At 33.9% G+C, this 12,295-nt stretch overlaps 1 protein-coding gene across 2 annotated transcripts in view; it reads right to left on the reverse strand.

Annotated features, from left to right (window-relative positions):
• Positions 1–5,548: 5,548 nt before the first annotated feature.
• LOC133534451 (aryl hydrocarbon receptor) overlaps positions 5,549–12,295 on the reverse strand; it is a 143,392-nt gene continuing 136,645 nt past the window's right edge. Inside the window, exons 8-9 of one of the 2 annotated variants that reach the window (XM_061873571.1) lie at positions 11,503–12,232; positions 5,557–8,819 (exon numbers count right to left, since the gene is read on the reverse strand). In XM_061873571.1, the coding sequence (XP_061729555.1) occupies positions 8,817–8,819; positions 11,503–12,232 (733 nt within the window). In that variant the 3' untranslated portion in view covers positions 5,557–8,816. Of the gene's footprint in view, positions 12,233–12,295 lie in introns of both variants that reach the window. The other variant, XM_061873572.1, reaches the window with a different exon arrangement.

A 12,295-nucleotide genomic window follows, 5' to 3' on the forward strand; every position in this document is an offset into this window, starting at 1 on the left:
CACGACGAGGATAGTCCGGTTCCTCTCTCTGCAGGCCTGGTCACCGGCAGCGTGGGCCCTGCCCTGCTGCTGGCGACACCCTAGGTTAGGTCTTTTATAATTGTTTACACATATATGTATAAGGTGCTAACAAATTAGCTACTGATATTTTTACAGCTTATAGTACTCGGCTCCTAGAGTATGTTTAATTAAGTATGAAATATTATAGGTTATACATACGATGTTTTTTTGGAGAAAATTGGAAAACAAATTTGCTACGTAAAAACATCCTGTTAATGAGATAATTAAATGAGACCTCATTTATAGTTGTGGCGTTCTCGAGAATGGTCTCCGTTTTGTATAGGGAATGTTCTTGTGGCGCGAGCATTATGGCGTTTTCAACCAAACGCGTACTTATTGTCGGTTGTCAATAAGACGCTATTTCTATAACACTTAAAAATTCAACCGTCGTCAATTGACAATGTGGTACCTTACCGTTTAGTTGAAAACGTCGCAATTGTTGACATGACAGATAGTGTTAATCATCTTGTCAGTAAAATTATGATTATTTTTAGATAAGTATAATAATAATTTATTTACTATGTTCGGTAAATTAAGGTAAAAAATTATATAAAAAGTTTTCTTTATTTATATTAAAGTTAATTGTTTAAGTATCATATATAAAATATCGGTAACTAATTTGTTGGTCATATGTATTATTGTTTTATGTTTTACTTTATATGCATATTGTGAAAATGTAAAGCCTTAACATAAGAAGAATAATAAGTGAAGCGATTAATAAAAATAATAAATCATGATCTCGGTGTACCCCTTACATTTCATTAAAGTGACAGTAGAAGCTCTACGTGTTGGCTTCGGTTTTTTTGCGGGAGGCATGCGCGGAGATGCCTCTAAATGTCCGAAACACCATTGTTCCGTGATGGGAAAGACATAAACCACGATAAAAGTATCAAAAGAAATTCGCGTCTGATACATATATTATGACTGATTAATTTAAAGCAAAAAACAAGACGAGAGAGGAATGATTTACGATACGAAAGCAGCGTATTTATACTCGATATAATATTTTATTAAATTATTACGCTGTAGTCATTTTGACACTTGATATGCATATGCAATCTAAAGTAAAAAATAATTAAAATTTAAAATTCAAACTGTTTATTATAATAAAGTTAGTTACAAAGTTACATTTTTTAGGGTTCCGTAGCCAAATGGCAAAAAACGGAACCCTTATGGATTCGTTATGTCCGTCTATCTGTTCGTTTATGTCACAGCCACTTTTTTCCGAAACTATAAGAACTATACTGTTGAAACTTGGTAAGTAGATGTATTCTGTGAACCGCATTAAGATTTTCACACAAAAATAGAAAATTTTTTTCTAAACTGAATAGTTTGCGCGAGAGACACTTCCAAAGTGGTAAAATGTGTCCTGCCCCCCCCCCCCCCCCTCCCTGTAACTTCTAAAATAACAGAATGATAAAACTTAAAAAAATATATGATGTACATTATCATGCAAACTTCCACCGAAAATTGTTTTGAACGAGATTTAGTAAATTGTTTTTTTAATACGTCATAAATGGTACTCCTCGCACTTGGCCGCTTTTTTTACATAGCATGATCTATTTATTATAGATTGTAAGCTAAGGAGTATGAAGTTTTATTTCTAAGTACATTATTATTACTTGATTAATATGGTATTAATATGATAATTTTCTGCTTTTAAACTTACCAACTTATTTATTCAAGCAGTGCTTTTTTAACATTAGTTTAAGCGTATGAGGTTTACCCTCTTCTAGGTTACCTATCTATTATATTTCTGGGCCGACTCTTTAGGATGTGTGGCATATAACTCGACCAGACTCTTTGCCCATAATAGTTGTTGCTACGTGGTATATTGAAATGTTTTTTATTTATCAGAACTCTAAGGTTAGTTGGCCTGCCATACCTATTCAGACTTCCCAAATTATGTCTATATTCTAATATTATGGCTAGTTTCACTTTATCATTATACATCCATTATTCTACAATGTTGGAATAAGTTACAGTAATTATTTTTATATTTATATTTGACTTTTAGTGGTACAATGGATTTTAGGATTCTTAACTGTAGACTATATATTCGTTGGCGTTGTAGGTGAGTTTTGTGGGTTCTGCCGTAGCTAGATATACCATAGTTTATCACTGAATCAGCCATGGCCATGTGTATTAGACGGAGTGTGTTATAAGGCATTTTGTTTTTAAGTATTGCTAGGTTACTAAGTACAGCTCTTAGATTTTTACGTACATGGTCAATGTGCAGACTCCAGTTAAATTTATCATCTATAATTAGTCCAAGGTATTTATGCTGTTCTACTATATCCAGGGGCTCACAGTCGCAGCTCGAACCTAATCCATGCAAACAGTGGTGTTTGTGTGCTGTAATCTTGGGTACTATGTTGGTTTTGATGATGTAAGGTGACCTTATATGCAATATTTTGGTTTCTTGGTAGTTAATAGTTAATCCTGCATCATGGGACTATTTGCATAATACATCAAATTCTCACTGCATCCTGTGTTGCGCCTCTACAATATTAGTATCAGCAGTTATTAGACATGTGTCATCAGCAAATTGGTACACAGAGGCCTCCCTAAATATGTTACACATATCATTGACATAAAGTACCTAACCATTTCCGAAAACATGATTATTTTGCTTTTTCATAGACTAATTTGGAGTTTGTAGTGTACCATCAACCGTAAAAGTGCATGGCGAATTTATCTATGAATTTATTCATAATTTCTCCATGCAATAAAAGCTAAAAATAAATGAATTGTAAGAATGAACAGTGTTCAAGTATCATTACTGTTTTATCGCCTTATACACGATGTTACAATACGCTGTAAATTTTTTAAATTTGCCGACAATTTCTAGTCTCTCCATTATTAAACAGAGTCTATTATATTTAATTATTATGGTAAGTAGGTTTTTTTTATGATTATACGCATATCAATGGATGTGGAATTACCACCATAAACATCTAATGGAAATATGATATAGATCGTGTCGTTGCCTTGACTCGTATAAATAATAATAAATATTATAGAACATTATTACACAAATTGACTAAGTCCCACAGTAAGCTCAATAAGGCTTGTGTTGAGGGTACTTAGGCAACGATATATATAATATATAAATATTTATAAATACTTAAATACATAGAACCACCCATGACTCATGTATTGTCATGTTACTAAAGGTTAGACTTGACAAATCTGCGCGTCCTCGTGGCTGCCACGAACTATATTTATAATGGCACTCCCATAGATTGTTAGGTACTCGAAAGCCTGGATTCACTTACGGCCCGATTCGAAGAATAATGAAGACACGTTTAAGATCTTGGAAAGATCGATAACTACACGACATGTCTAAATTGACGTTTATTTCGATCCCGCTGTAATCCTAATAAGATCTATCTACGATATTTCTAACGTCAAAGTGACATTGGTGGCCCGAATCGAGCTGCTTCTGTCAAATTATACGACATGCAAACGATATCTAAATGAGAACTTATTTAAATTAGAACTTATCGTTATCGTATCTTATTCTTCGAATCGGGCCGTTAGACGGACTATATCGTAATGAATTACATGTTTGATTTTTCGATTACAAACTTTATTTGCATTTGGTAGCCTATTTCCTTGTAAAGAACAGCCAAGCAATGTTTGTACTGAGGTGCAAAAGGTGACGTTCCTTATTAGTCGTACTTGCACAAACCATAAAAAGTTCAAATACGGCGCTCTCTGAACAAAAGATTTCCTTTGGCTGAATTAATCTTTGTGTTCCTAAGATATATTTAAGATGCGTTTGAGCGTCAGCGACGGCTGAGGTTAGTCACTATATTTATTATAAAACAAAGACTCCCGCCGCGTCTGTCTGTCTGTATGCCTGTATGTTCGCGATAAACTCAAAAACAAAAAAACTATTTATTTTTTGTGTATATTCTTTTAATTTTTTATTACTATATTGTAGTAGACTGTATGTTGATATTTAATATGGTGATTTAAAGTAGACCATCACTACTATCTTATTGTAACACTTATATAAGGTTGTGCTGTAGTTTTCATGTAAGTAAGTATAATAGTACATTACGAATATTACGATACAAGTGCGAAAAGTAGGAAATTACCTTTTCTTGTGTATCTTACGTTTTACAGTAGGTACATATGGGCCTTTTTAATTTCCTAACCAAGGCACGTAAAGTAATAATTATAGCTCTAGTGTGGTAAAGTAACACCAATGGGGAGCATAGCAGCAATGTAGGCACATTTTACGGAAACATTTTAGGGGGTTTTATCACCCGGTTATATATGAACAGACTTCGATCGCACCTACACGCTCTCTCATCGTCACTTGTTGTTAGTTTATATTTACTAACAAGTAAATAACAACCCCTTGATGTTACACATATACAAATAACTGGTAATATAATATTAAAACGGGTGTTCTGGCCGTTCGTTAAAGATTTATTATCAGAATCTTACTTATCAATTATTTTTTCTCCGATGATTACTTTTTAACTTCAATTTCGATAAACACCGCAATTATGGTCCCTATGATAGTTCTTAAGGTGTATTTTGGTTGGGCTTAATTTAAAAATAATCAATAAATAATGTTTTTACCGTATTTTTGTTACTTACACGTTACATACACCGTGTTTTTATTGAATTCCGTTAACTTCGGGGCATCGGTAAGTACGTTAAATGGCATAGTTAATTAAAAAAAAAAGTTTATTTTTAATTTTTTAAATATTTTATTTTGTATAAAAAGTAATTAAATGTTGCATATAGCGTTGTTGTAACACGGGCATTACATTTAACTCAACCAAACAATTGAAAACTTTGACATCTCAATGTCATTTCGAACATCGATCGTCCGAGATAGTATGTACGTTTAGTAGCAAATGTATTAACTCGTACTAAACACTAATCAATAGGTATGTAAATAGGCCCTAAGGGAAGTGTACACGCTCGTTAGGGCCTTATAAGATAAAAATTAACTATTGATTATCTCCGAAATGGAGTTAAATAGAATACCGGTGTCTTAGAGAAAGTTACTTAATTTAAGCTCAGGGATGCACCCTTGAAATTAAAGGAAAAAAAACTTAGTGTATATTTTATAAATAAATTAACGTGCTAAACTTAAAAAATGGCATCAAACATTGTACATGACAACTACTCTACCTATGAACTATAATATGGAATAACATTTGATACGAGAGTTAGTAAAAATGTAACATACTTACTTCATTCAACATCCAAATTTTTTATACGAAGATTAATTTTAGATAAATGAATTGTAAATTAAATAGAATACCTACCATGTTGTTTATTAGCAACTACCGCCACCTTTCGTGAATGAGACGTACTATCGACGTGAACTAGTGGAATAACTATATTGTAGTGTCTGCTTACTTCTCTAGATGGCGTTGCAATTACTTTCACCGCTATACTTAGCGGTGAAAGTAATTCCAACGCCATCTAGACGCCAACGCACCGTAGTAGTTGGTAATAGATAGTCGGATTAAGCTTGGCATTTATAATGTACAAAGTGTGGTGATGTCAAATTAATGTCTATATGAAAATATGATATTCATATTCGGCATATCTAACAAATTATACAGTGAATTATACGAAAACACTTGTTTGTAGTTTTCGGTATTTTTTCTATGAAAATCACTTTAGTTTTGATGTCGATCGCTTCAGCATAACATATTCTTGGTTTATAGGTTTCGCTTTTTAGAAAAAAATATTGTAGTATTTCTCATCAGTTTTTGAAGAACAACGAGAATCTTTACTACCTTTTGTGGTTAAATTAAAATCAATTTAAAACTTTCAGAAGTAGGTAAATACATAATAATCTTGTAAGACGCTTATTCCGCTTTACCTTTGCTCAGCCGGTCTACTCCCACCACGGCATCTCAAAATGTCCTTAGCAAAAAAAAAAACAAAACAAAGTCATGTGTGGCATGAAAAATTTTATTTAATTTTCTTTTAATTACATTATAATGTAGGTATTCTATGCTAAAATAAATACAGAAACTGTTTGGATATTTTCATTATTATGTTCATTTAAATAATTATGAATAATTAATGTTACATAGTTAAGCGTAGAACTAAATATTTATTTACAATTTAATCAATAAATTAGAGCATATTTTATGTTACTATGATTTAAAGTGTTTTGGGTCATACTACAAAATCTCATCCCCCTGGCCATACTGATTCGCAAATTCCCAGGAGATGCCGCTTTATTAGCATCTCATATTTGGTGACTGTATAGAATAACCCGTACCAAGTTCCATCTACAACCATAACTGCTGAGAATCTTCTGGGAATTTGCGAATAGGTATTAGCCAGGGGAATGAGATTGGTGTAGCCTTTTATGATTACATATGTTTGAACACAATTACTCATATTGCTTACTTCCACGTTTACAAATTAATTTTTTTGTTTAAGTTCAGGGCAACGGGTTTCGGATAAACTCAAGTAAATAGGTACCTAATTACCTATACTTATGTATAGCAAAGGGAACAATATTTTCGTTTAGAATAACGGCAACCTTACTGTTACTGAGGTTTAAATTTAATAGTATCTGTAAAAAACAGTTTATTTTTATCCATTTCCAAAACATTATGCAGCATGAACGTTTTTGCTTTGTGCATCAAGATACGTAATAGTACATTATGATACAAGTGTGCTAAGTTGGTCTTTACACACGAGGCGATATTGTGCAATAAGAAAGCCGATGTGTGTAATGACCATAGCACACGCGTCTCATACGACGTTTTTCAACACACTTGCGAGGAAAAAACAAAATTTATAAACTCGATTTGTTTTGCCAAAACAGTAAAAGTACCTACAATTTTCAAAATGGTGGCTTACAGTAACATCGAATAATTGCACCAAAGCGAGCTGGGCTTGTAGGCACTTCCAAGAAAGACGGCGTTTTTGCTGATTTTCCATTGAACAAAAGTTTCATATGCTGCCAATTATTTTTCACCCGATTTTGATGGTAACAGGCTATCGTTCTCGGCTCTTGCCTCTATTAGTATTACTGGCAGCGTCAATTTTATGTGTTCTTCATTTTCAATGCTTAAAAATGACATTTCCGTCAATATATAAACTAAAAACATGCAAAACTATTCCAATTTTAAGACAAATACGAAAAATGGCTGGCGCGTTATTTTTTTTACGCACGATTCCAATGCGCGCGCAAGGCAAAGGCGCGAACGAAATCGACAAACAGCCAATAAAACAAATGTAAAAAAGCTGATATTTTCGTATTTCTATTCGACGGATGGAGATCAAATCGATAAATTGTTATGTTTATTCATTAATGTAATTTACGAGATAATTTTGCAACCAGTTACCTTCTTAACTCAGTTGGATAATATAATGAAAAAGCCCAAGTGTTATAATATACTGAAAAAGCACGCGTGTTTAATATCTAGGATTATGAGCCAAAAATCGGTGGAATAAAAACGTCGTTTTGAGCAAGTGTGTTGAAAAATTAAGAAAACATTTTGTTTCTTTTTCCCAAATACTAAATTAATAATTGGTGGATTTATTTTTTGTTATATCTTTGTTTCTTCCCGTATACTTGTAGAACCTCTGAAAAAGACCAAGTGAGATATTTTATTCCTACAAATACAGGAGATTTTTTTAGGTGATACCTCATGTATATACATGGTATTTTTTTGAAAGTCCCTTAATTTCACGGGTGCATTCCTAAGCTTAAATTAAGTAACTTCCTCAAAGAATTCCTATTCTAATTAATTCCATTTATTCAATTAATGATTTATTTTTATTTAATACAGTGCCAACGAGCGTGTACATCTTAGGGCCTGTTTACATATTGATTAGCGTTCAGTATGAGTTTATACATTTGCTACTATCTCGGACGATCGATATTCTAAATGTCATTGATATGTCATAGTGTCCTATTGCTTGGTGGATTTTAAATATAATTTCCGTGTTACAACAACACTATTAATTACATTTTACGAAAAAAGAATACTATGCCATTCAATTTCCCTTAAATGTATTTAGCCATACCCCGAAGTTAACGGAGTTAAAAATAACACCATTGTACGCGAATGTACTCATTATTTGCTGTTAGAGGTAAGTACTTAGTAAAAAATAATCATAAAAATGAATCGCGTATATGTATATATATCTTGTATCACCTAAAAAGAAAGTAAGGTTGGTTACTCTGGTACGCAAGATCGTCTATTTAAAAGAAGGTCTATTTAGATATCTTACTTAGAAGTCACAGCAACTTCATCCATCAAGTCTGCGTGCGTAAGGTTATTTTCACATCTTTTCATTTCATGTTGCGCCACACTTATGAGCTTATCTATAATAAATTAAATTAGAGATTGGAATAATTGTTTGTTATTTCATTGGCTCAAATAGTACAAAAATAATGAAACCCGTTTTTATCAATATTTGAATTTTCAGAGAATATACCTTACTCGTAATACTCGTAAGTAAGAAGAGAGAGTTCTGTGTACATTACGAAATACACTAGTCAGGTTAAAGATGATTTCTGGAAAGCGATAATTAAGTATCAAATACAAAATACCGATTTAAATGCGTTGGCTTTAGATACAAGAAATGTTGTCAATTATTATTAAAATAATCGATAAACAAGTATGCAGCTAAAGCTCCAAAATTCTAAATGTTTGACTATCGCATGTCAAGTGTTTTTCGTAATATACGAATTTTAGACTAACTTATTCTTAGTTGTCGGTGGAGTCGCTGCCTTGCCAATCCGATCACTGTAGCACAATAAAAGTACGATTAATAAATTGGAAGAGAAAAAGGCACGCAAAGTGTATGTACATAGGTGCTGATACAAAATGACGTTGGCAAGGCAGTGGTAGTGCTGGGTCAGCGACACTACGCGTGACAAACTCATTCCAACAGCATACAAGCTCGTTTTTTGCTACCAAGTCCAGTCAGGCCAAGGTTATAGCAAGATTTGTTACTGATTGTTTAATAAAAATAATTAAAACTGCCATCGGTCGCTGTACTGCGCCATATGTTTTGTGGTCACTGAATTGTTAAACGACTAGTTTTGAGAATCAACGTTAACGCAAAATGTATGGAACTGTACAGCGCCATCTCGTTTACCTGTTAAATTCGAAGCACGAAATTGTCTTAGATTTTACACATCTTACTCAATCAATCTACTTATATTTGCCAAGTAGGTAAGTATAGTCGGCGCAATGTAAGAAATGACATTTGATAGTTATGAATTTACCCTTTTATTTATGAAGCTAAGACCTACCGTTTAACTGATAATCAAAACCATTTTTATTTTATTTGTCAGTTATTACATCTAATACATTTACTTAAAACCATAAAAGGAAACATTCTGTGATGTATAGTTAACTAGCGACCCGCCCCGGCTGCGCACGGATTACACAAAACCTTAATAAATCATACACCTCAACCTTCCTCAAGAATCACTCTATTGATAGGTGAAAACCGCATGAAAATCTACTCAGTAGTTTTCGAGTTTATCGGGAACATACATACACACAGACAGACGCAGCGGGGGACTTTATTTTCTAAGGTGTAGTGATTAGAGTTTAAAGTAAAAGTTCATGGCTAAAACAAAACTATATCAAGGATATACACTATGGTTAATTTTTAATAATTATCTTCATATATTAGGATTTAACTGTGAAATGGAAATTCTTACAGTGTGCCGACTATAAGTAGACTTGGAAAAAGTAGATTCGTCAATTTAAAATTTTGTGTGGCGCATAACACTCGAAAAATAAAACCCAATGAAGGTACTTAACGAAAATCTTAAAAAGTTTTTATCGGAATTTTTATGATAATACAACGGTGCTTATTTTAAATTGATATGTATAATTCTAGGTTGTTTTTCCTTCAATTTTATAATAAATAATCATGGAGTAAAGCCCTTAACTTCTAATTTTGTATTTGACTGCACTGCCATCAGCAGATATCAGCAGCAGCATATACCAAACATCAGCAGATATTTTGAAAGGAATCTTTTTCTATTAATCCTTTCAATTTTTATACCATACATTTAAAAATGCTCAATTTTTATTAATCGCGAGCTAAGCTATATTTCAATACAAAGCCCAAGCATTTTATTACTATTTAATATAAATATTTACAATTTATTGCTAAAACTCTCATTGCATGATATTAAATTAAAACCTAACTACAAAATGGACTATATTTCATAATTCTCGCATAGAAGAACATTTTAATTTTTACAAGATATTTATCTACATTGAAGAAAATGGAAGGACCCTGTATCTGACATGGCCTATAATCAATGCAAAGGTCATGTCTTTGGATACCTCTAGACAAAAATAGACATTTCAAAAATAATTACTTATATGTATAGACTATTCTTAACTTGGATTGTTTAAAATCAAAGACCCCAGGCGTCAAACTACAATTTAAAGATAATCAATCATTCCGTAAAAACAGATGCAAGATGATTCCGATGTCGATCAAGGTCATATTTCGCTTTATAACACTATTATGAGTTTTATTACCTACTAGAAGTTACGTTCAGTTGAATTGAACGGTCTATGGTTTTAATATTTAATTAGTTATAAGCTATAGGAAAATTGAAAAGGAACACATGAGTAGGCAATGCTTTTTGCTTGTAGCCGATGTCAAATTTTTGTCTAGAATATCCATTACAAAAAATACAGCAAGTCGAAAAAACGTAAGAAACTTGGTCTTACGATCTTTGGACTAAGTCTTAGTAAAGAAACTAAGACTGGACTGAGCGAGGTATAAGATTTAAGGAAATAAACTCCTGGTAACAAGTTGTTTTGACGCGTGATAAGGAAGTTTCGTAATGATAGTAATATTGTTAAAAGTAAACAATCTAGTTAATTATTTCATTAACGAAGTCACGCAACAAAACTTTGAAGACACGAATTTGATGGAACTGTCGTCAAAATTACCTTTACCCTAAAATTAATTTACCAATCATAGTGATTGCTAAACTTTGATGATGGTACAAATGATTAGGTACTGCTAATTTATATCAGTTTCATTCAGTTTCCACGTTGAGCTTTATATTTTTACGAAACGTTGTTGGTACCTATTTTATGATTGTATTATGACAGATATTTTAATTTTATTTGTTAGTGAATTAGAACACTGTCTTCATATTTTTTTATAATATACAGGGGCCTATTGCATATAAAATACAAGCTAATACTATTTTTGTTTATGTATGTAAAATCACTAATAGCTTTTATTTTATTATGCAATACGGCCCAGGTGGTACAGGTGTATACGATTTTTTTTTTTACAATCGTAGGTGCAAAAGTTATCCGATAGTTTCATCAAATCCCATAATCTACTTAAAACAAAACAATTGCACGCAAAAAAGGCTACTAAAAATCATTGTGTCGCTTCAGCGGTGTGATAATGTGATGGGTGGTAGCGCCAAACCTGGGGAGGGGAGTACTCCACTGGTACTTCTTGAGCCGTCCCGCCAGCGCCCCACATGAGGACAGTCTGTCTGGGCACCTCTGCTGGCTGCGTTTGCTGCATTCGTTCATGTTCCGCAGACCCGCTGGACCCACCAGGACTCGGCCCGGGCACAATACTAGGGGATCTCCTTTCTTGCCCCGTTACAGGACTCATGTACCTTCCGCTAGTATCCACGTATGTGTATTCTCTAGAGGGGGGCCTATGGTACGTCGGCGCCACGTCGTATCCGGGTGGCGGCGCCGGTTCTAGGAAGCCATTAGGCGTGTAAGGAGTGTAATGGTACGATAGTGGTTTATATTGATGGAAGATATTGTCGGCCGTGAGGAACCTATCATCCAAAGGCGGCGGGGCATAATGTAAGGCGGGAGCTGGAGGGTATTCTCCGTACGGTGCGGTGTAGGCTCCGTTTAGGTTAGTATACGCTGCTGCGACGGCATCAGCGGCTAGATAGTCTACAGGAGGCGGAGCCGGTGTGGAAGGCACCCGTCTTTTATTCCGACAGGTGGAAAGGAAGTCTCGAAGTTGTGTTTTGTAGCGGCGTGCATTTCGGGGAGGGGTGGTGACGGTAGACTCGCAGCCTGAAAGCTGTTCCGTTTCCGAAAAGTACAGACTTGTAAGTCCCGTGTCCAAGTAACTAACTTTGAAGTCCATGGTCCGCTTGCCGAGGAGGTCGCGGCCTTCTTCCTCCCTGTAAACAGATAAACATTTCCAGTGAGTAAAGTCTCAACTGTTAACCGTTCTTATTTAATCA

The sequence above is a fragment of the Cydia pomonella genome, chromosome 2 (genome assembly GCF_033807575.1).
Source record: "Cydia pomonella isolate Wapato2018A chromosome 2, ilCydPomo1, whole genome shotgun sequence".
Lineage (NCBI taxonomy): Eukaryota > Metazoa > Arthropoda > Insecta > Lepidoptera > Tortricidae > Cydia > Cydia pomonella.